Source organism: Lynx canadensis, chromosome A1, assembly GCF_007474595.2.
Source record: "Lynx canadensis isolate LIC74 chromosome A1, mLynCan4.pri.v2, whole genome shotgun sequence".
NCBI lineage: Eukaryota > Metazoa > Chordata > Mammalia > Carnivora > Felidae > Lynx > Lynx canadensis.
Genome location: NC_044303.2, coordinates 116,583,810 through 116,609,481, shown reverse-complemented (window position 1 = coordinate 116,609,481; position 25,672 = coordinate 116,583,810). Strand labels below are relative to the sequence as shown.

At 34.6% G+C, this 25,672-nt stretch overlaps 1 protein-coding gene across 1 annotated transcript in view; it reads right to left on the bottom strand.

The window, feature by feature from the left end:
- The window catches only part of LOC115516758 (ankyrin repeat and KH domain-containing protein 1-like), a 134,055-nt gene that overhangs the window by 47,721 nt on the left and 60,662 nt on the right, over nucleotides 1-25,672 (bottom strand). The window contains 4 exon segments of the mRNA XM_030319737.1: nucleotides 608-664; nucleotides 667-694; nucleotides 9,995-10,051; nucleotides 20,500-20,609. Coding sequence (XP_030175597.1) covers nucleotides 608-664; nucleotides 667-694; nucleotides 9,995-10,051; nucleotides 20,500-20,609 — 252 coding nt within the window.

The following is a 25,672-nucleotide window of genomic DNA, read 5'->3' as shown; positions in this document are numbered from 1 at the left end:
AATAGTAGTGGCCTTTCTTCCACCCCTCCCCACCCAACCTTCCAGCAAAACTTCCTTATCATTAAGTGTTGAACAGTACTCTACTAAATATAGCTGGATATTTTATATTTGGCTTTTCCAACTTTTGGGAGCAATAATATGCTACTTGGTTGATGAACTTCAAACTCAAATTTAATAAAGAAAAATCCCAATAAGTACCTCATGAACTCTACACTTACTAAATAAAAAACAGCAAGAAAAGGTGATAATACGAGGTTCCTGCTTGGCTCAGTCGGTTAAGCGTCCGGCTCTTGATTTCGGCTCAGGTCATGATCTCACAGTTGTGGGTTCAAGCCCCGCACCAGGATCTGCACTGACAGCGCAGAGCTTGCTTGGGTTTCTCTCTCTCTCCCTCTCTCTCTCTGCCCCTCCCCACTTGTGCACTCTCTCTCTCAAAAAATAAACTTAAAAAAGGATTTTCTAAAAAGACTAGAATACAATGCTTGTACTGTAGGAAAAGTCGCTTTCACATAAATAAAAAAAATAAATAAACAAACAAACAAACAGTTAAGGATTTTTTTCCCAGAAATCACAGCTTCTTACAAATGATGACTTATATTTTCCTTACCTTTGCTAATAAGAAACTGCACAGTGCACAAATGACCAGCTCTTGCAGCTTTCATCAAGGTGTTCTTCCACCTTCAGATTCATGTTCCTATTAAAGAAACAAAAAATAATCCATCAGTGCCAATTCATTAACCATCTATTTTAAACACTTAGTACAAATGACATGATAAATAAGAGATTTAATACTTACTCAATGTAGCCACTTATACTACCCATTTCAATTCCTACAAAATGTAGGATTAATTTCAGTCCACACTAGATGGTGTAACTTTTTTAAGGGCAAGTTCAGTTTTGCATACCGAACAGCATTTAAAGATAATACTTATGTTCAGTTTGATCCTCAAGAGAAATAGCTGCATTTTTCTAAGCATAAGGCTAAAAGATGTTTTCCTAACTATTCATATGAATTATGAAAAAGGAACCTTAGTCATACAGGTGAGCAGGAAGATTGTGATCCTAAGAGATTAGAAACCAATAAGAACTCTATCAAAGGGCAGAAACCAGTCCCTAAAGTAAAACACTATGGTATTTCAAGAAAAAAGGGAAAAGAAAAATATACCAATGAGCAGACATTTTTTTTAGAAATTAAATATGTAAGTAGTGAAAGGCAAAAACAAGTTTTATAATAGCAGAAAGATTGCTGTTCCTTTTAGGAAGTTTGCCAGCAAGAGAAGTGAACGATAAAACAGCTTCCAACCATCCAAATATCAAATGCCACTAAAAGGAGCTTGCTTATATTATGTAGTAAGTAGTCCTGTTGGAAGAACTGTAAACTCTTACTATATTCATCTCAGTATGAAAATGTAGCTGATAAACTGCTTCCATGAAAAGTTCACTCACCTATCCCCTCTTTCATTATCTATGCAAGCATTAACTTCTGTTGTTCTGGTCCTCTTTTGCTACTAAGAAAAACTTGATAAAGAACAGTAATTAACTCAAGCTTTACTTCAGCTCTATTCTAGTTAACTCAGAATCCTTTAGCTACCACACAGTCAACTTAAAAATAGTGTGCTCTGGAGCGCCTTAGGTGGTTCATTCGGTTAAACATCCAATCCAATTCTTGATTTCAGCGCAGGTCATGATCTCACACTTGTGAGATGAAGCCCCTCTTCGGGCGCTGTGCTGAGCATGGAGCCAGCTTGGGATTCTCTCTCTACCTCTGTCTCTGCCTGCCCCTCCCCTACTCGCATGTGCACACATGCTCTCTCTCTCAAAATAAATGAACCAAAAAACTTAGTGTGCTTTGCCAATAGGATGCAATTTAGTCAGTTTATATAACTATACCTAACCTACAACATGGGCAAACTAACAACGAGAAATAAGTAGATTGTCAACCTAATGGAAACTTCAAACTGGTCTGCAGTGATGGAAATTACAGTCTAAAAGAGATTTTAATATTTTTATCTTGATAGTGTAGAATCTCTCATCCTCTTATAAAAATTAATGTTTTGACTTCTTGATTGTTATGTACAGATAAACCCATTTTAAGTTGAAAATATCTTAAATTGAAAATGCACTTAGGGGCTCCTGGGTGGCTCAGTTGGTTAAGCATCTGACTTCGGCTCAGTTCATGATCTCACAGTTTGTGAGTTCGAGTCCCGCATCGGATGAGCACGAGCCCTGTATCAGGTGAGCACGAGTCCCACTTTGGGTGAGCCCTGCTTCTCTCTCTCTCTGCCCCTCGTGAGATTCTCTCTCTGCCACTCACTCACGCGTCCTCTAAATAAATAATAAATAATAAATAAATAAGAAAATGCATTTAACACACCTAACCTATTAAACATTATAGCTTAGCTAAGCCTACCTTAAACATGCTCAGAACATTTGTGTTAGCCCACAGTTGGAAAAAATCACCAAGAACAAAGCCTTCTTCATCATAAAGTTACTATATCTCATGCAACTTATTGAATACTGTACTGAAAGTGAAAATGGTTCTATGCATAGAACGGAATGGTTGTGAGTGCATTGGTTTTATACTCCCTGAGATCCTTGACACCACGTGGCTCCTGGAGCTGCTGCTCACTGCTGCTTCCCAGCATTTTAAGAGTATCTTACCAAATAATGCCAGCCCAGAAATAGGTCAAAATTCAAAATTCGAATGCTTTCTACTGAATGCATACTGCTTATTGCATATTGCAATATTGCAATTGCATATTGCTTTTGCATCATTGTAAAGTCAAAAAATCCTAGGTGAACCATTATAAATCGGGGACCATCTGTATGGACGTAGCTATATGAACCGCTCCTTCATCTTTCAATCATATATTAGTTTGTATAACTATTTGGCTAACATGTCTCTGCCACTAAATTGTAAGCTCCATGAGCATAGTAATCACATCCATTTTTGCTTACCATTATATACCTAATGTCTAAAACAATGACGTGTTTCAATAAGGTTTACCGAGAAGGAACCTAAGTGTAACTGACCTCTCAAATCTTCCCTTTCATAGTACTGAGGTTTGAAGTTTTAATTTTCTACTAGGTAAATAAGAGAAAGAAAAGTTAATTTGACAAGAAATTAAGAGTAGTAGCTAAACTCAGAGTAAGACATTCATTATCTGCATTTGATAATACATTGTTACTAGAACATGGGTGGGCAATAATAACATCACTTTTCCTTTTTTTTTTTTTTTCTTTCTTATCTCTTAAGCCTAGCAATGACACCCATCAGCATAACAAGGTCCTGTGAATAATGGCAAAGACAAAAGATTTTGAAAGCCCTCCTTTAAAATAAACTTTTAAAATAACTGTTAGGTCTGCATATATCAAACATTACTACAGCTGTTAAAGGATAAGAAATCACAAAAGTACAGTCCCAAGATCCTCACCCCAAGTCAAATTCCAAAATTCAACATACTAACCAAATTTCTGAAATGAAAGGTGTGAAAGATGCCTGTTTTATTTTCCTCCCTATAAATATATACATGCACTTTTTGGTTTTGAGAAACATTATTATGTTTGAGAAAATGGTTGATAAAACAATGCCCCAACTTTATAAGGCATTATAATATTTCACATCTAAATCAATACTGTAAATCCCACAACATATCATTTGCCCCCAAACATCTGACCATTAATCTTTCTTTTAAAATAGGAATGGGGCAGGGAGCACCTCAGTGGTTCAATTGGTTAAGCATCCGATTCTTGATTTCAGCTTAGGTCATGATCTCAGAGTTTGAGAGTTCTAGCCCCCCATTGGGCTGTGTGCTGACGGTGGGGAGCCTGCCTTGGGTTCTCTCTCTCTGTCACTACCCCACTCATGCCCTCTCTCAAAAGATAAACTTTATTTTAAGATAAACTTAAAATAATAATAATAATAAAAATAGAATAGGAATTGGGGTATCTGGGTAGCTCAGCCGGTTAGGCATCCTACTCTTGATTTTGGCTCAAGTCATGTTCTCCGTTTCCTGTGTGGGCTCTGTGCTGACAGCATGGAGCCTACTTGAAATTCTCCCTCTTTCTCTGCCCCTCCCCCACTCACACTCTGCTTCTCTCAAAATAAATAGATAAACTTAAAAAAGTCTTTGCCCCCTCCCAAAAGAATCAAAATAGGATAATATATACTACTTACTTATGAATGTTGGGTTTGTTAGCACAGCCAATATTTGTTCAAGATCAATCAAACTTTAACATATAAATTATGATTATTTTTCCTTCATAAACACAGAAAATTATTTTCCAAGGTTATAAACTTAATATTGACATTGTAATATTGCTTCTTTCTCTGTTTTGGGGAATAGCTAGAATAATAGAGTTCATTTGATCCTTGAACATTTGGTAAAACTCACCTATAAATCCATCTGGTTTCTTACCTTCATTGGATTAGATTTTAAACTACTGAATTCAATGTGTAACACTTATTGTTCTATTGAGGTTTCCTGTTCATGAGTCAGTTTTGATAATTTACATACTCACAGAAAAAAATCAGTACTTATCTCATGTCAGCATTCAAACTTATTCACTGTTCATATGACTGACTGCCTTATACATTTTAAAGATCTCTAATGTATCATATAGTTATAACTACCTTTAAATTTCTATCATTTACCTGTGCCTTTCCCCCTTAAAAAAAATAGTCTGCCTTATTTTATCTATTTCAGTAGTTGTGTTTTGTTGTTAAGTCAGCTTTTAATTTTGCTTTTTTTCCCTATTTTTCCTTTTTTATCCCTATTTTTTTGTTGTTTTCTATTCTATAAATTTTGCTTTTATCTTTATTCCTTTCTTGTTTATCCTGTTGTTTTTTTATTAGCCTCATTTACTTTCATTTTGTATAATATAAAAAATTTCCTTCTAAGGACCACGTTAGCTGTATCCTCTTACCTAAGTTTTGATGTATAGTTTTTGTGATAACTTCTTTGTAATTTTTACTATGATTATAACTGTGATTGTCTCTAACCCATGCACTATGTAAAAGTATCTTTCTTCATTTTACAGGTGTATGGGATTTTAAAAAAGTTTTTATTGTTGATTTGTAATTTTAAAGCAATAGAGACCAAAGAAATGTAGCCCATATGACTAGTAAGTTTGTTTTAAAGACTTTTTGTGGCATAAAACATGGACAATTTTTATACGTGTTCCATGTGTTGTTAAAGAATATATAGCATATATAGTGGAAACAATGTTAGCTCTTTATTTACAAGACCAAATTTGGGGCACCTGGGTGGCTCAGTCAGTTGAGTGTTTGAATCTTGGTTTGGCTCAGGTTATGATCCCAGGGTCATGAGATCAAGCCCCATGTCAGGCTCTACACTGAGTGTGGAGCCTACTTAAAATTCTCTCTCTCTCCCTCTCTCTCAATCTCTCTCTCTCTCCAGCTGCTCCTCTTCCACCCTCTCTCTCACTCTAATTAAAAAAAAAAAAAACTATTAAAAAAAAGAAAACTTGGGGCGCCTGGGTGGTGCAGTCGGTTAAGCGTCCGACTTCAGCCAGGTCACGATCTCGCGGTCCGTGAGTTCGAGCCCGGCGTCGGGCTCTGGGCTGATGGCTCGGAGCCTGGAGCCTGTTTCCGATTCTGTGTCTCCCTCTCTCTCTGCCCCTCCCCCGTTCATGCTCTGTCTCTCTCTGTCCCAAAAATAAATAAACGTTGAAAAAAAAAAAAAAAAAAGAAAACTTGAGTTTTCTATTCTTAACAATTGTTTTGTCTATTTGATCAGTTTCATACAGAAGTGTATGGAAAAAATCCTATCACCACAAATGTAGACTTATTTTTCTTGTAACTTTGTAATTTTCTATTTTACTTAGAGAGAAGATCATTAGTTACTGATTAGTAACTGATTGTTATGATCAGTTGGGAGCATTTATCTCTAAAAATGCTTTTTACTTAAAATTCTACTTCATCTGGTATTAATACTGCCTTACATACTTTTTCCATCACTTTGTCTACCTTTCTCTATCACTGTCTTTAGATTTATCCCCCGAAAACAGAATTTGCTAGATTTTGGTATTATTCATCTAATTCAAAATCTCTGCCTTTAACAGCTGTGTCCAATAGGTTTACGTTTGTTCTGATTACTGATATGTTTTTTTAAAAAAAAAAGTCAAGTTTTTCAGTACCTGATCCTCTTCTCTTGAACACAGGGGCTCTAGTGTGGCCTTTCCACCTTCTAACACATCCTTCTGAATTTCATGCTATTGCTGCCTAGAATTTTAGTATTACTTTGGTTTTAAGCATAAAAATTTGGGTTTTGTATTTATAAATTTTTATTTATAATATGTTTCACTAATTTCTTTGCTTACCGTAGCTTCTTGCATCCCACGCCTTCCTCCAGGATATATTTCTCTCCTTATTGATGTACATATCTTTTAGTAGTTCTTTTGGCAAGGATCTGAGGTGATAAGCTCTTTTATTCTTTGTAGATCTTAAAATAAGCTTATTTTTCCTTCTCTGGAATAGTGGCTGAATACAGAACTCTATTTTTTTTTCTTGGTATGTGGAGGATATTACTTCCCATTGTCTTCTGTGATTATTACTGTTGATGAGAGTCTGCTGTCAAAGTTTGATCGTTGTTCCTTTGAAGTAACGCATTTTTTTTCCTCTAGTAGCTTTTAAGATACTGTTCTTTATCTTTCAAATTCTACAGCTTCATTTGTTCTGCTTAGTGATTAATTTTTCAACCAAGGATTAATGTCTAACTTCAATTCCAGAAGATTCTCTACCATTAGCTCTTCAAACATTGCCTCTGCTTTGTTTGCATCTCTATCCTCTCATTCAGGAACTTCAAAGAGATGTGTGGTAGAGCGTCTCAATCTACCCTTTCTCTCAGTTTCTCTTTCATATTTCCCATTTCTTTATCTTTATGCTATATCTTGTTATTTCTTGTTTTGTCATCTGATTCACTCATTTTTTTTTTATTCAGCATGTCCAATATACTACTTAACATATGTTGAATTTTTATTTCCACAACTTTCTCCCCAAAGTTTAAATTTTTTTTCATACCTGTCTGTTAATTCATAATTACTGGCTTTCATTTCATTTTCTCACATTGTTTTATGGCTATTGGTTATAGCTTAAAATAAGCATGTTTAAAGTCTTTTCTTTCAATTGCCTGGGCTTGTATTCTGCTGCTTTGCTAACTTTTTGTTTGTTTGCATTTTGACTATCTCTTGATGTAGATTTGGTCTTGAACGCCATAATTTTTTTGTTTGAAAAGCTCATTTTGCGTGGGAGTTGTTTCTTTTATTTCCATCCATAGGTTTATTATCCCTTCTCATCAGATGGTTTGAAACTTGCCTGAATCTGGTCCTTAAAGTCCATTTCAAAAGTAGATCTTTCATTGGCAACTTAAATTTCCAGTCTTATGGAGTAATTTCAGTTCTGCTCACTAAATCAAAAACCAGTGGCCTCCCAGTTCTTATTTAGAGTGTTATGTTTGCATCTTCATTCTACCGAGAACAAGTAGATAATTTCTAATCGCAACCAATGGCAGTTGCTTGGAGGGTTTATTTTTTTTTCCATCTTTGTTCATAGGTAGGGCAATAAGGTCCAGTTCCTTGCTTCAATCTAGCAGAGTAGATCTGCTGGCCTCTCTGTCTATTATGCATTCGGTCCCTATGTCCCTACAGAAACTGACATGCCAGTCCCCAACCCCTCTCTTAATTCTCCTCGGGCCTACAGCTTCAGCTGTGGGGCCATGATCCATTTCTAGTCCAGACTCCAGACTTTTAAAATCTTGTTTCTAATATAGCTACATATTTTTAGTCTAATATAGCTCCCATATTTTACTTGTATCTATGGACTTGAAAACGACAGAGAGCAGAGAGGTTTCAAAACAGACCAACACTGACTTTACCTTCTTGACTGGAAGTCATTTGTACCTATATTTAAACAAGGTTGAAATAGCTGAAAAGGACTCATTAAACACACAATAACCTAGACAGAGAGAACTTGGCCTTTAAAAAAATGTATTAGGAGTTTTGTGTATTTCACAAATAGTTTTAGACCAAGAAAAAAATAGGTAAAAGTTTTCCAGCTTTCAACAGTTAAACTAAAAAAATATGTATACGTTATTCTTTAATAAAAAGTTAATAGTTAAAAAGTGGGAGGTCATATTTAAAGTTAATTAAGGTAGCTAATCACTCATGGTTGAAATATACTGATAAATGAATAATTAGAACTGATAAGTCCCCTAAAATCTTATCCGTGAAAAATACACTGCAAAGTTCTGGTTCTGATGAATAAGCACTAGGAGAAAAAAGGCGTAGTTTTTTTTTTTTTTTTTTTCCCCATTTGGGCTTAGATAACAAAATTTAATTGAAAATAAACTTTATTATTTTTGTAAATAAGTGATTTCCTTTAAACTCACAGCCATGGATATCCAAGGTATACATCTAAGGATTGTAATTATATCACAGAGGCAGCACTTCTTGGAGTTGGAGGAGGACATTGTCAAGGGAAGGACCAGAATCACAGGGAAGTGAGGGAGACTGTTTTATACCATATATGTACTAGAGGATTCTGATGGACTTCCCTGGGGGGTATGTTCTTTCAATCCACCACTGTTATTTTAATTATTACCTGAGTGATGTGCTGTTACTTATCTTATTCATATCCCTCAGGAGAACATGAAATGCAAAAAAGATTGAGGCACTAGTCTAGGGCTTGTGTTTAGCTCAGTTTCTAAAAATCACAAATAACAAAGAGAAAAACCAAACTTCTCAGTTTGGATGGAGGAAGAAGGATGGATTATAAAGCCAAGATGGAAAAGGAACAGAACTCAGCAGTGATACAGAATAATCTATGGACTCTAGCAATGTCTCAAAGTGTGGAATATGGAAAACTTGTCATCAGAATCTCCTGGGATATCATTTATAATGCAGATTCCCCATTTCGGATCTGCTAACTTTCAACTTCTAAAAGGGGGGCCACAAACCCCATTTTAAAAAAAGCATATCAAGTTTTGAGACTTACAGCCAGAGAGAGAGAGACTTATAATCAGATTTCCTATAATAAATCTAGGGAGAAAGAAATACTTCATCTGAAATAACACTTAGCTTTACATTCTTGATCGGAGCCTAAGATAGTATATAACTAAAATTCGTATTTTCACATAATATTCTGTGAAATATATTACTTTTTTCAAAATAGAATAAATATAACAACTTTGTACTCAATAAGCCAATAATGAAGATGTTTAATAAGCATTGTGACTAAGAGCAGCTTGATACTAGGAAGTTTATTTTAGAAGGTCTAAGCTAATTGTGATACAATCACAATTTATTCTGAATTTTAAAATTAAGCACTGCTCCTTAGTTTAAACAAATCTCTCTGCATTAAAATGGATACTAAATTTGCTTAAAATCATCAGTACAAATTTAACACATTTTCTCAAAAGCAAAGTTTGCTTACACATTCACCTTCTTAAAAACCAATTTCAGAATGATATTACAGGGGACAATTTTATGAAAATAATTTTAACTTTATAGAAATTAACGGCATGAATAATAGAGTCAATGTTTCACTAAACTAATTTTTTTGTTTGTTTGAGGATTATATAAAAAAATCTAACATATCTCCCTGCATCTATCTGAGTTTTGAATTTTTGATGAAAAAAGTTGAAAGCAAAGGATTTGGTAACTGAGACTTCTCTCTGGAGTATGTTAAATGTCCCAGTAAGGAAAAATGCAAAAGAAGTATCTGAATAAGAAAATCTATTTTCACCTAAGATTTCTTAGGAATACCACATAAAAAGAATACTAAGGAAGCAAACTACTAGTAACATAAAACTCTTTTTATTGGAACTTCATAATCTTTTTCAGTTGAAGAGGATTTCTTTTGTCACCCAGCAAGGTCCTGGAACTTCTTGGCTGGAATTCAGATATCCAGAGTTCTGGTTACCTATAACATCTATTCTTTATGTAGTAGCTTACAAGCATCAAAGGCCTCCCTCACCTGATGCTTGGCCGGATCTATGCCCTCCAAAATAGTCTTCATGTCCTCCTGCTTGTCCTGTGAAAGGAAAAAGAAGAACTCACGGATCTTATTCCAAAAATGAAAATCACATTTGGCCATGAAGACCTTGTGACTGGTATTTCAGGTGCTGGGTTTTGTAAACTCAGGATCTTCAACTAAAAGGAGTCTCATCTATAGAGACCATAATCTCAGAAGCCGACTATGATTTTATTTTAAGGGTATGATGTGGTTCTCTACAAAATAACTTTAATATAAACTTTAACACATGCAGATATAATTCTGCTGAATTTCTTGAACTTGTGCCTTTGTCCTCAAATACAACTAGAGCCACAGAATCAACAGCAGTGTCTTAGTATCTAACCAAGGAGAATAATTAAATCAAATGATTTGGGAATATCAAAAGTTGGGAGAAAAAGTAAGGAAAATACTAGAAGATGACTAAATAGTTATATAGCTTTCTCTCCAATTATAAATGCATTTGGTGCTCACACTTTTCAACTAAAACAGGAACCTCCAAAGGACCTGAGAGATGGAACAGACCTATTTTCTCTCGATCTAGACTCACGACAGAGAGAAAGTACTTGAAGGTAAGACAGGGATACAACAGAAGAAAGTATAATAAGCCTTGCAGTCAACAACCAGGGTTAACTAAGTCTCCAAATAAAAGAAACATGGCCTAAAGAAAGCTTTACTTCTTAAGTCACCTCTGCCTCTTACTTGGGTGGTAGGCTTACCTAAGGGGATGTGTGCTCCTATGGTAGAGATGTGGTGAGAAAGTATGCTGAGACAACTACAGGACTTGAAGAAGCTGACTCTTAAGGCTCACTTTCTCTCCCTCCCCCACTGTCATATGATTTTCAACAAATAGCAAGCCTCACTCAAATATAAATAATAAGTACAAAGTATCCAACAGAGAACCTATTGAGAAATTCTCACAAAAATGCAAACAATAAAATTTTAGCCAAATAATCCCTAAACTTCCAAATAAAGAGAACCTGAACTCTTAAAAAACTTGAACAAAATGATACAGCAGCAAGAGATTTAAAAGTAAGTTGGAAGAACCAAAGAAACTAAGTAATAATGAAATAACGAAACCATGAAAACCACATAGAAGCACAAGAAAAAAAGTGACCCGGAGGATGGGCTTAAGAAAGAAACAACGCAAAAGAAAAGAAGAAAGAAATGAATTGGCCACAAAGATAATAAGAACAAGAAAGATCCATTATACAAATAATAAATATCCCAGAAGAAAACAGAATAGAAAAAGGAGCATAGAAGGATATAACAGAAGAAAACTGAAGGAGGGGGAAGAGGGGAAGACCTGAGGGAATGACCCAAAATCTTCAGACAGAAAACACTCACTAATTTCCAGGAAAAAACTACTATAAAATAATAAACACCAACATATTCTGATGAAGTCACAGAGGTTTAAAAGTATATGGGGCGCCTGGGTGGCGCAGTCGGTTAAGCGTCCGACTTCAGCCAGGTCACGATCTCGCGCTCCGTGAGTTCGAGCCCCGCGTCGGGCTCTGGGCTGATGGCTCGGAGCCTGGAGCCTGTTTCCGATTCTGTGTCTCCCTCTCTCTCTGCCCCTCCCCCGTTCATGCTCTGTCTCTCTCTGTCCCAAAAATAAATAATGTTGAAAAAAAAAATTAAAAAAAAAAAAAGTATAATGAAAGACTCTTATGATAATCCAGGCAGAAGAAAGTTTACTTACATATTAGGGAATATTCTAGCAAGCTTTGGAAATTCAGTACCAGAAGAGAGAATAGAGGGCTTAAAATTTTGAGGAGAAAAAAGAAGCAGTTCAATAATTTGCTATATGGCTACATTCATTTATAAATACAACATACAGTAGTCTTAAAAATGCAAGTACCTGTAAACTCCTTTTTTGAGGGGGAAGAGAGTAATTTCAAATCAAAGTACCAGTATCAGCTAGCCAAAAGGTGAGTCAAGATTAGGAACTCAGAAATTAAGAAGCTACATGCTATGAAAAAGTAGTAAGGCAAACACTAAATCCTCTAAACATACAGTTAAAGTTAAACAACTATGAGAAACTGGGTCATAAAATGGATTGTAAATATAAATGTTATAAACTATGACAATGCAAAAATAAAATAACTCATGCACATCCTATGGTAGAAGATACATTATTTTCCTCTTTTAAAATGGAGTCAAGTGGTGCCTGGGTGGCTCAGTCAGTTAAGCATCCGACTCTTGATTTCAGCTCAGGTCATGATTTCACAGCTCACGAGTTCAAGCCCCAAGTCAGGCTCCATGCTGATAGCATGGGATTCTCTCTCCCTCTCTCTCTGCACCTGCCCCGATCTCTCTCTCCTCTCTCTCTTTCTCAAATATATAACTTAAAAAAAAAAAAAGAAAAATGGAGTCAAGATTGTCTGAATATTTGAGTTTTTAAAAAAATCATTTTGTTAAAGAAATTAACAAACTATTTCAAAATTTGCATTTGTAAATGATGTCTGAATAGTTTTTCAGAAAGTAACTTTATACCAGGCTTCAACAGTTCACAAAAGCTTTGGGAGCAATTAATGAGCAGCTCATAGGGCTACTTGGAACACAAAAAGATTTTTTTAGATAAAATAAACATGGGGGTTATGATCAGAGATTAGAAAATTAAACCATCAAGCAAGCAAGCAAGAAGAAAGAAAAAAAAGGGAAGAAGAAAAGGGAAGAAGAAAAGAAAGGGGAAGGGAAGAAAGGGGAAGGGAAGAAAGGGAGGAAAGGAAGGAAGGAAAGAAGGAAGGAAGAAACAAAGAACTCGAATTCATGTTTATAAGAATGTGGAGAATCAGATTTCAACTGTTAACAGAGATATAGACTGGTTCAGCATTTTTTAACAATTTGGCAGCAGCTATCAAAATCTTAGATGTGGACCCTCTGATAACCAGTAATTTCATTTCTAGGGATTTATCCCTATATATACATTCACAAAAGCAGCAAAGATACGTAAATATGTTTAACAGTATTTAGTGTAGCACTACTTACAATAATTAAAAAACTGTAATAACCCAGAAGTTTATGAATAAATACATGGTCGATAAATTATATAGAACACTGGGTATCTGTGAAAAAGAATGAGAAATCTGTAGGAACCACCAGAGAAAAATAATTTAAGAAAAAAGTTACAGAACAGTCTATGTGATAACAAATCTGTTCATATAAAAAAAGACCTATAGCTCACATGCGTGGACTCTATATATGCTTGGAGGGTATAGAAAAGTCTAGAAGGACACACAACATATTGCTTAAATAAAAAAAATTATGAAAGAGGAACTGGTTCACATTTCTATTCATATTTAATACAGGTAACAAATTAATCCTTCAAAACTTTTTCTTTTGACGAACTCCATATCAAATCTCATTTCAAAGAGATTGAGAACTGGAGAGTGTTAACATATCTATGTTCAAAACACTCAGTTTCAACTATTCTAAAAAAAATGCTTGAAAAAGATTCTTTGGCTGGTAAAATACAATCCAAGGAAAGCAAAAAGAGTCAGACAACCTACTTCATGGTTAGGGATGAAAATTAGTGATAGACCATTATGACATATTCAAAGTGCCGAATTTCCTCATCAGTGCAAAAGGGCTTCAATTTTTATTAATATATTAAAAACCCTTAAAAGCTATGGTCAAAACTACAGAGAAAATCAATGTAATAAAAAACAAGGGTGCATGGGTGGCTCAGTCAGTTAAGCATCGAACTTTGGTTCAGGTCACGATCTCACAGTTCATGACTTCAAGTCCCGCATCAGGCTCTGTCCTGAAAGTTCAGAGCCTGGAGTCTGCTTCTGATTCTGTGTCTTTCTCTCTCTCTGCCTCTCCTCTACTCATGCTCTGTCTTCTCTCTCTCTCTCTCAAAAATAAACATTAAAAATTTTTTTTTTTAATTTATGAAAAAAACCAAAATTCTATCTCAATAAGGAATTTATACAAACCATTGAACAGTGATGACTATTTCCGTCAACATATGTGACTTTTCATCATACACACATAAAATATCTCTGGAAGGATACAGGAAATGAAGAGTATTGATTGTCAATGGAAACTAAGTGCCAATGGGACACTTTTATATTTTGTGAATTTTGAACCCTATAAAGAAATCACCTATTTAAAACTAAGAAACAAATTTTTCAATCAATTGTAAACTTTAGTTATACAATAATTTAGCCACAATAATGAGGAAAATAACTGATTGGCCCAGGACCAACTACTCCTCAGTACAGCAGAGATATCATAATTAGCAAGGCTGTGTACCTACCACACTTCTTTAGGTTGGTTCTATTTATTTATTTCTTCTAAAACAGATTCATTGTGAGCATAACAAAAAAACCATGTTCTATCTCATGTCCTTGGTATCCTTTCCTTCCATCCCTTATCTTCAAGGTGGCAAATATCTTAAAGTAAAATGGCATTCTAAATCCTTTGTCTCTCATTGAACAATGTCTACATATACTTGAAAGCCAAAGCTGTAAAAAGAATCCTATGCAGAGGACATTTTGAAAGTTTTAAGGTATATAAGATGAGAAGATGTAACACAAGTTTATCTTGCTATTTGAAATAAACGTCAACTGTAAGAAAAAAAGAAAGTATTTATATTGAATAATTCCAAAGATAACTGGAAAGACTTCTATTCTTGAGCAAATAGCTTACTTAAAACAAAAATCCACATCAAGGAAATTCTTCCTATTTCTTTAACAGCTTTTAGGATAAAATATTGATAAAAGACTTAGGGTCAAAGAAGTAATGATTTATCATTATAATGCCAGATTTTGCTTTTGGCATAGTCTAAGTTAATTGTGTATTTTAGGGATTAATAGCTTTTATCTAGTAAGATAATGTATACAATATGTTATGACAAGTTAAATCTGCTATAATTAAAATTAACACAAAAATAATGTTGAAGGTAATCAAGATACATCTAATATATATAAATATTTTAAGAGAGAGAATAATTTATATAACACTTATCACCATTACCAGTGATGGTTTATAATCTTGAAAATTCATTTCTTTGGGGCATCTGGGTGGCTCAGTTGGTTAAGCTTCAACTTTGGCTTAGGTCATGACCTCACGGTTTGTGGGTTCGAGCCCCACATCAGGCTCTGCACTGACAATGCAGAGACTGTGGAGAATTCTCTCCCTCTCTCTCTCTGCTCTCCTCCCCGGCTTACATGCACATGCACATGCGCCCTCTCTCTTTTTACTCTCAAAATAAATAAACTTAAAAAAATTCATTTTCTTTAAGGATTTCATAGCACTTTATACATTCTTGGACTAACAAACCACTGAAGATCATCTAGTCCATCTAATTCCTCCAAATAGGTAGTTCACTTGCTCTCAGAAATCACAAAATTAATGTTTATTTATTTTGAGGGAGAGTGAGTGCAGGGAAAGGGAAGAGAGAGAGGGAGACAAAATCTGAAGCAGGCTCTGTGTTAACAGCAGAGGGCCCAATGCAGGGCTCAAACTCACAACTGTGAGATCACGACCTGAGCCCAAGTCAGCTGCTTACCCAACTGACCCACCCAGGCGCCCCAGAAAATTAGATTTCTTAAGCCAGGTTGTTAAAGATCATCTGGTCTACACCCCTCATAAAAAAAGGAAAAGGAAGAATAGGAGGAGGAGGAGGAGGAGGAGGAGGAGGAGGCGGCAGAGGAAGAGAAACAAAGAAACCTAGAGAATTTAAGTGATTTGCCCAAGGACACCCAGCAGAGCCAAAGAAAGAATATTACATGACATGGTACAAGAGTTCAGAAAATAATATTAAATTTCATTTTACAAACGAGAAGATTGAGGCAAGTGTTTGCTTATTGTATCAGTGACTTGATGGCTATAATGAAAACTTATATGCACTCTCTAATGTTCCATAGCATAGTTCTTTTAAACAACTAAGAGTAGACTTTGTTACTCATTAGACCTCCAGTCAGATACAGGATTATAGGATGCCATCCACAGGTACTTCTTCCTAGAGTAAGTTCTACTTTTGAATAGCAATGCTGGCCTATAAAAATGCTAAGTTGGGTCACTAAATCTCTTATATGAACATAACTAGAATATACTTACAGTTCCTATTAGCTGTATTAGTTGTTTATTATAGGAAGTACTCCTTGAGTTCAGAACTTACTGATCAGTTATACTACGATATAACTCTTCTAGAAATGAAAGGCCAAGGAGCTGGAGACAAGAAAGAAATACTTATTTACCTGATTTATATATCACTCTTTTTCCCATTCCAAAGTTGGCCTTGGTGGCAAATACACGTGAAGGAAATTCTACAGATGACAATTACAACTTATATCTTACAAATGTGTCAAAGTTTTAATACTGAAATGAACATGTCATGATGAAAAGAAAAAGATTCTATCATCTTCACAAACGGTTTGAAAAACATAAACACCAAATCAAAACACCTCTGACATATTAGCTAACACAAAGTCAAAATTAAAAGCAAGCCAAGAGGAAAAAAAAGCAGAGTTTTATAATCAAATTATACTATTGCATAGTTAACAGCACAAATTCTCCACCTTAAACATGAAAAGTAATAGTAATGGGAAGACTGTGGTAAAACAAATAAAGCCATAAGTGCTTTAGCTGAAGCTGGATAGCTACAGAGATGAGAACAAGTATGAAATACTAAAACTCTGCCTTCTGGTCTAACGACCAGTAGTCGGGGAGAATGGCCTAGAGTAATAATGTAGGATACCAGAGCAGTGTCAAAAAGACTAGAGGAGTTAGTCAATTTCAGTTATTAAATGGTGTTATTAGTAATTTCTGATCAAAGAGTTAGGTATAAATGTGCCAGGACATGAATAATATAAAAATTTCTTTTCAGAGAAACAAGATTAAGTAGTTTCCAAGGGCAGTTTTTAAAAAAATATTTCTTTTAAATTTTAAGTAATGCTAATTGTTTAATATAAACTTTCTTACAATGGGTTTACATCATATACCTGTAATCACATCAAATACTAAACACAAACATGGGCCCAATAAACAAAGATGGTATGCAGAAAAAGAAAACATTATATATTTCAATATACAATTATTCCCATTACTATGGTAATAAGAAACACAAACACCAGGAAGATATGGATTAGATGATCTGCTCAGAGATTTCTCTACTTTTAGGGTAGTTAAAATGATTCTCCTTGTTAACCAGGAAGAATTTTCAAAAAATTCTGGAATCAATGGATGATTTTTCATTTAATTTTTGGTTTTCAAAAAGAACATTTTAAGTGGCCTATTTAAGGATAATAAAAAGTCTAGGTTTTAAACAGATTATTCAAACGTATTCAATTATGAAAAAGCTATACAAGCTACATACCAATCCACAAATTGATATGGATGAATATGATGAAATATTAAATGTCCTTTTTTACTAGAAATACCCATAAATATTTTTAATTTAAAATATTTTTTTAAACTAGGAAAAGTGATGTTTCAAATAACTAAGTTTCAAATTAGAACATGCACATATTTTGGAGGATCTACCTGAAAATGCTCAAGTATGCCATCAGCTCTGGCTGAGAATGCTTTTAAAGCAGTAAATAAGAAAATTTCTAGATTTCCTTTAACATTTAAGCCCTCAATTATATCTACTAAACATTTAGAATAAAAAGCCCTAAAACTTTTCAGTTTCATCTCAGGCTACAATATAAGAAAACCAAATTGTTGCATTAAATTTTTATGAAACCAAAATTAATATGCTAACTGATTCTGGTACAAGATATTTTAATGAACGGGAAACAGTAGCTTTTAAGCTCTTCTTTAAAAACTGTAATATCAAAACCTTAAACTGTGGCAAAAGTTAGGCTCCAAAATCTAACAAAGCATAGGGGTTTGTTCAAACTGTGTTCCAAAGGTTGACTTGTATATCTTTATTTAAAACTGAAGGTAAAAATAGTTGCCCCCAAATGAAGGTTCTCAGCCAGCCCCACACACCAAAATATTCATTTAACTTAAACAACTAGCAAATCTAGGTATCAGGAACACAAGTATGGATGCCAGGAATGGAAGGGGAGTGCAAAGTCTTCCGTCTGCAAGCCAATGGAGGAAATCAGTACAGTCCAAAACACATGCTAGGAGGGTGCAGCAAAGAAGGGAGACAAGAGAGAAACTACTGCCTTGCAAGGTTCAGCTCAGTAAAAACATCAGTCACTTTCCTCAGGATTCGCACTGATCTGCACCTGCTTTACTCCCTTCTTATTTTTGATTATGTCCTGTTTCCCCCACTCTGGCTTATATAGTAAGGCCTGAAATCACAATTTACTTATAGGTTTTAATTAGCAATTTACTATACTTTCCCATACTTGCCGCATTTTATATAAAGAACAAGTACTGCTTCTTATTAACCAAGAAAAGAACTGGTATTAACATTAAAATGTCTTTCCACAGACAGCAAAAGCATGGAAATGGGCAATATATTTTTAAAGTTAAAATCAATATATGAAATTATTCAAAAGAAAAAAAGTTATGCACATGTAGGTATTAATCTTAACAGTATTTATAATAGTGAAAAATGAAAAGCAAGTCAAAAGTTCAATTTAATAAGTGAATATTATGGGTCATTAACTTAACAGAAGAGTTATAAATATAGAGACTATGTAGCAATATGGAAAAGATTATGATAGAATGCACAGTGGAAAAAAATAGAGAACTATATTACACTATGGTTATAATTACACATAAATATAAATGCAAAGACATTGCAAAATAGAAAAATAAGTTATATTAGAATAACAGTATTGCCTTTCTACTTAAGATATATATATATAATGTTTATGTTATCTGAGCCACTTCTTAATCTTACAGTTTGAATGTACAGGTATGATAAATTCAAATCTTTCTATCTGCCTCACTTAATGTAATTGTCCTGAGGAATTTTAATCACACCCTATTTATGTAATTACAGAAGATTATAAAAGTAAAACATTAAAAATATTTCATACCAGATTTTTAACTCAGTTAAAATCCTGTAAATTTTGCTATATATTAGATTCTATTTAAAAGACAGTACCTCTTTTTACTATTTAACATTTCCATAATAATTCTCAATAAACAGATTAAGAAAATGACCGCTATAGAAAAATGGAAGGAAGAGAGAATTCAGAGGATAAAAGTATTAAACTTTGCATATAGCTTTATACTGTATCCTATTTCTTTATTTCAAATGATGAAATACTTAAATTTCTAATTTTTATGGATGACCCCAAGCAAGTGTAAAAAGGAAAAAGATATAGAAAGAGGGCAGAATATTAAGATCTACTTAACATATCATTCTGCATAATTTTCAAGCAAAAAAAGGTACACCTCTCAAAATTCTAACTGATGGGGCAGATCCTGATTACTGAGAATGAATACTAGTGTTATCAGTATAATATTTAGTATTAGTAGAAATGATAATAAATAGGACAATCATACTATGCATTTATGTTAACCCATAATTATTTTCCAACAATGTTCTCAGGTATCTATGTGGGAATGGTCTATTATTAGAAATGGTTTAAAAGGCAATATTTGCATAGTTTTTCCAAAAATAACTTTAATATATAAATTCTCTAAAACACTCATAGCTGTGCATATCACACATAGATTGTTTAAGAAATATATAAGGAAATTCAGGGAGGGGGTGTCTGGTAAGCATCTGACTCTGATTTCAGCTCACGTCATGATCCATGATTGGATTCGGGAGATCAAGACCCACAGTCAAGCTCTGCGCAAAGAGCGCAGAGCCTATTCGGAATTCCTCTCTCTCCCTCTCTCTCTCTGCCTCTCCCCAATTGACGCAGATGCATGTGCACACTCGCTCTCAAAATAAATAAACTTAAAAAAAAAAAGGTAATTCAGGGAGAAACTCTAGAAAGCAGTTTAAAGTACCCTCACAATATGAAAATTAGTCAAAGCCACAATTTCAGGAAGAAGCAGTCATCTTTAAAGTGAAAATTATGTATAATTTTCCACATTTGCAACAATTATTGCACAAATGAAGTTGCCATCTAATTTGAAATTTGAAAAACCAAAATAGAAAATACTAAAAGAACAAAAAAGAATAGAATACTATACTAATGTTGTTAGGAAGAGGATAGTAGCTTTGTTTTTATATGTCAAACTAATTAAAGAAACAAAAGAAATCACTCAAAGTGATTTGATAGGTTATTCTATTCTGTAAACATATCGCTGAATTATGATATGTCTAATAAAGAGCCGTTTAAAAAGTTCAGGAATGACAAATGAGATTGGAGTAAGTGGAAGAAACCAACTAATAGTTTTACCCAGGAAACAAAATGACCTATTAAAAACTAAGTACTTTCAAATATATTTAATAAATGCAACAAATAGCAAAACTTTTTAAAAGTTATTTTCTACAAAGTATGCAAACTATTGATTTCTTTTACTTGTGTTTTCTAAATGTTAAAAATAGATGTAGCATCAACATTCACAACAGAAATTTAAGAATTGTATCTTACTAAGTCAGCGCCTGCTTGAAGTAAAACATCTGCAACATCCGTATGTCCATTTTCACAAGCATAGGTTAAGGCTGTGTCTCCTGTTGCTGTTGTAGCATGAACATTAGCACCTAGCAAGCAAAAAAAACCAAACGTTTACTTCATAAACTGTAAAATTATATTAAATGGTTAAGTTTTATAATTTCGTGAAATTGATGAATTCAAAATATGAAAATATTAGAAAGTATTTTAAGTATCCTAATTTTCTTTTTTTTTTTAACATATTTTTTAATGTTTATTTTTGAGAGAGAGAGAGAGAGAACACAAGTGTGAGAGTGCGGGGAGGGGCAGAATCTGAAACAGGCTCCAGGCTCAGAGCTGTCAGCACGAGCCCCACGCAGGTCTCAAACTCACAAGCTGTGAGATCATGACATGAGCCAAATTCAGAAGCTTAACTGAGCCACCCAGGCGCACCTAATTTTCTTTTCAATCTGCTTTGTAAAAAATGCCTTTGAGCTACAGAAAGGGACTAAATCAAATTATTTTAATATTAGTTTATGTGCTGCTGAAGCACATAAAGCAAATTATTTTAATTCTCCTATATGTCCCTAGTAAGATACACTCCAAGTGGAGGGGAGAGGAGAGAAGAGCTGAAAAACCAAAAAATATCAGTTTTCAGAAATCATATTGGTGGTAGTGTTGGTTGTACTCTGAAATAGTTCTGTGGATATTACGGTAAAATCAAATGAGCAATCCTTTGGTGAGGAGTGAAATTTTGGCACGGTTGAAAGAAAACAAAGATCGAAGATTGTTGAGGTTAAGTAAAAACTCTATGGTTCTGAACTGCAAGCACTGACATGAACTGTTTAAGAGTTCAATTTATCCGTAAGAAAAATAAATATTTCCTAACTCTGACAAACCAAAAAGTCCTAGAGACAATGACAGACCAAACAGAAACAGTCTCTAGCTTACAGTGTGGTCTCTGCTACCTACTATTTCCTACAAAATGGAATTAGGGCTTTTTAGAAAAATGATTGGTACCAAGACTAGGGCAGAATCTGTACTGAGATGTGTCTGAAATACCTCGGCATAGCAGAAAGCAAGGAAACTATCAGAGACTATATAGCGAGGTCACATCAAAAGGATTTAGGACCTAACCTTACTGACCAAAATTTATCAAATGGTCTCACCTTTCCACAGTTTTTGCTTCTAAAAGAATAAGGACTGTGATGCAGTACAATCCATCATATATGTTTAAACTCGAAAGTTCAAACGATGTTCAAATAAAAACAAAAAACCACTTCACTGGTCACCACTGAAGGATGCTAGGGGATCACCTCATTATTTTGGAAACTGGTAAATAAAAGGGGAAAAGATTAAACTGCTGTTTTCATATGATTTATACCTAAGGGTAACCAGATAGGTGATGAAGGGAAGTTTCTCTTTATAGACATATTCCAGCTATTAAACAAGTAAGGAATAAAAGAAGTGAGAACATCACCACTTTGTAACTCCTAACGAATTAATGGATATAAGCAGTGATCATTTATGGCTAACAATATCACAAAAGAGATAATCACACATTTACTACCATCTGAAGAAAGTATACAAATACTACCTATGAAGTAGTCTAGTAAAACAAACAAACATGTCATACCCAAATTTTTTCCAGATCTAACTACTACTTTGAAGGAAACCCAAGAGACAGAAAAAACAAGTAAAATAAAATCATGGAGATACAATTAGCAAAACCATACTGTGGGAAGCTTAAAGGATTAACATTCCATTTCTTCAATCAAAAGTTGCAAGGAAAAAAGAAAGATGAAGAGAAGCCTGGAAGGGGAGCCCATAGACAAAAGAGACTTTAAGAGACATACTGATCAACAGCTGTATAAATCTTACTTGAATCTTAATTCAAAAAAGCCATTAAACATACACACTCACATTTGTAAGAAAAATGTGAAACTGCTTAGACATTTAATGATACTAAGGAATTATTATTTAAAAATTTTAGGTAGGGGGTGCCTGGGTGGTGCTCAGTCGGTTAAGCTCAGGTCATGATCTCACCATCCTGGGAGGGAGCCAAGCTGGTGTCAGAGTCTGCATTGACAGCATAGAGGATACTTAGGATTCTTTCTCTCCCTTTCTCTCTGGCCCTCTGCTGCTTGTGTACATATTCTGTCTCTCTCTTAAATAAATAAACTTAAAATAAAAATGAAAATAAAATGTTTCTGTAAGTATATATGGTGACAGATGTTAACTAGACTTAGTGTGGTAATCGTTTCACATATATACAAATATCAACTCATTCGGTTGTATGCTTGAAACTAATGTTATATATCAGTTATAGCTCAATAAAAAACAATATTATAAAAATAATGGGGGATATGGAGAAAGTATAGATGAAATGAGACGGGCCATAAATTAAAAATTGGTAAAGCTGGGTGATAGGCTCTAAGGGTTCATTATACTATTTCTGTGTTTGAAAAAATTGCCATAACAAAAAAGTTCTTAAAAAAAAAAGGTCTTGAATTTTTTAAAATGGTATAGGCAATGTATTAAAATATCTGTTGGGTGTTTTTTAGTGCTACACTCTAAAAAGAACTTCATGTAAGTTAAGCACACTCTATATGGAAAAATAATTTTTTAAATAGTGATCATATAAAAAATTGATTCTCGGGCGCCTGGGTGGCGCAGTCGGTTAAGCGTCCGACTTCAGCCGGGTCACGATCTCGCGGTCCGTGAGTTCGAGCCCCGCGTCGGGCTCTTGGCTGATGGCTCAGAAGCCTGGAGCCTGTTTCCGATTCTGTGTCTCCCTCTCTCTCTGCCCCTCCCCCGTTCATGCTCTGTCTCTCTCTGTCCCAAAAATAATAAACGTTGAAAAAAAATTTTTTTTTAAATAAAAAAAAATAATAAATAAATAAAAAAAAAATTGATTCTCAAACCCTGGATAGTTCTGGAAACTAACATACTCAAAATTACCATAGTAGCTAAAATATGAGACTCCATGGTGGTACAATAGAAAAAAACAATGTCAGGAGTTCTAAGTTTAAACTATTGTCTGTCACTTATTAGGTTAGTTACCTTAGGGTAACATGATTGAGCACTGTTTCCATATCCATAAGAATGTGTTTAATATTTCTTACTATACCAGGACCAATGGTAATTAATAGAGATCACATGAGAACTGAGCAGAATGTCTGGTGTTCAATAACTTCTTAGTAAACATTTATGCCTTCTTTTAAAAGCCTCTCAAAACAGCAAGACTTTACTTAGAGGGACATGGGAAGACCATAGAAAGGTAACCACTGGTAAGGACTCCTACAGGGGACACAGACAGTTACTGAAAATGGTGGAGGTGTAATGACTGATTAATGCATACAATAACTTCAGTGATTAATAACATTTGAGTGCAAGAAGAGTTCAGCTTTTAGGTATGATTGGTTTGTACTTTGGTCAAAATCTAAACAATCATCTGACCCATTAACAACGCTAAGAAATTATTTCAGTAATAATTCAAAAACAATTGCAGCTGAGCTGTAATGAAATTAATGTTAACAATGAAAGGATGAATAAAGTAATAAGGATGAATAAATTTTGCTATATATTTTATTTTCCTTTACATATTAATTTCTTTTTTTTTTTAATATTCTTTTTTTTTTTATGAAATTTATTGACAAATTGGTTTCCATACAACACCAGTGCTCATCCCAAACGGTGCCCTACCTCAATACCCATCACCACCCCTCCCCTCCCTCCCACCCCCATCAACCCTCAGTTTGTCTCAGTTTTTAACAGTTCTTATGCTTTGGCTCTCTCCCACTCTAACCTCTTTTTTTTTTTTTCCTTCCCTCCCCCCATGGATAAAGAAATTGTGGTTAATTTCTTTAATATATCAAGTTTTAAAGACTATCAGACATGGATAAAGAAAGAAAAATTTTCTAAAGATATATGAAGGTATATATCTATCTGTATCATATTTTTTTTTTCTGGTATATTCTTATTTTTTGCTCTTTAAAACTACAATATTTGTTCAAAACTACTTATCTCTTACTAATGCTCAACAATGTATAAAACACAAAATTTTTTTTATTTTTTATTAAAAATTATTTAAAGTTTATCATTTTTGAGAGAGAGAGGAGAGAAGAGAAAGAGGCAGACACAGAACTTGAGGAGGCTCCAGCTTCATGTTGTCAGCACAGAGCCCAAGGCGGGGGCAAGAACCATGGACCCCGAAGATTATGACCTGAGCCAAGATCAGATGCTCATACTGACTGAGCACCCAGGCACCCCTAACCACAAATATTTTAAAACTAAGTACTTCTGCCAAAATTAAATTCCACTAGTTCTTTTTTTTTTTTTTTTCTTTTAAGAGCCTTAGAAATGTCAAGAATCAATAGGCTTAAAAGTATCAATATAGGGGTGCCTGAGTAGTAGCTCAATCGGTTCCCGACTTCAGCTCAGGTCATGATCTCGAGGCCTGTGAATGTGGGCTCTGTGCTGACAGCCTGGAGCCTGCTTCAGATTCTCTATCTCCACTCTCTCTCTGCCCCTCCCCCGCTCATGCTCTGTCTCTCTGTCTCTCAAAAATAAATAAACATTACAAAAAACTTTTTTTTAAGTAGCAAATATAGTCAGTCACTTAAACATCTGACCTTTAGCTCAGGTCATGATCTCAGGGTTCATGAGTTTGAGCCAGCTCATGCTCTCTGCTATCAGCACAGAGCCTGCTTCGGATCCTCTGTCCTCCTCTCTCTGCCCACCCTACTTGGGCGCATGTGCACACGCTCTCCGTGTCTTTCAAAAATAAACACTTTTTAAAAAAGTATCAAATTTTAACCTCATAAGTATCTCCACCCTCCATCTCTCAACAGAGACTCGGAGAAGCTAACTTTCCCTTGCAGGAAAGAAGCCTCAAACCATTCATGGAAAGAGAAGGGTCATGAGAAGCCTGTGGTCACTAAACAAACATTAATAACAATAAGAAAACGTTTTTAAAATGAACATTTTGGGGGCACCTGGGTGGCTTAGTTGGTTAAGCATCTGACTTCAGCTCAGGTCATGATCTTGCAGTTCCTGAGGTTGAGCTCTATGTTAGGCTCTATGCTGACAGTTCAGAGCCTGGAGCTTGCTTCAGATTCTGTGTCTCCCTCTCTCTGCTCCTCCCTTCCCCCTCTCAAAAATAAATAAACAT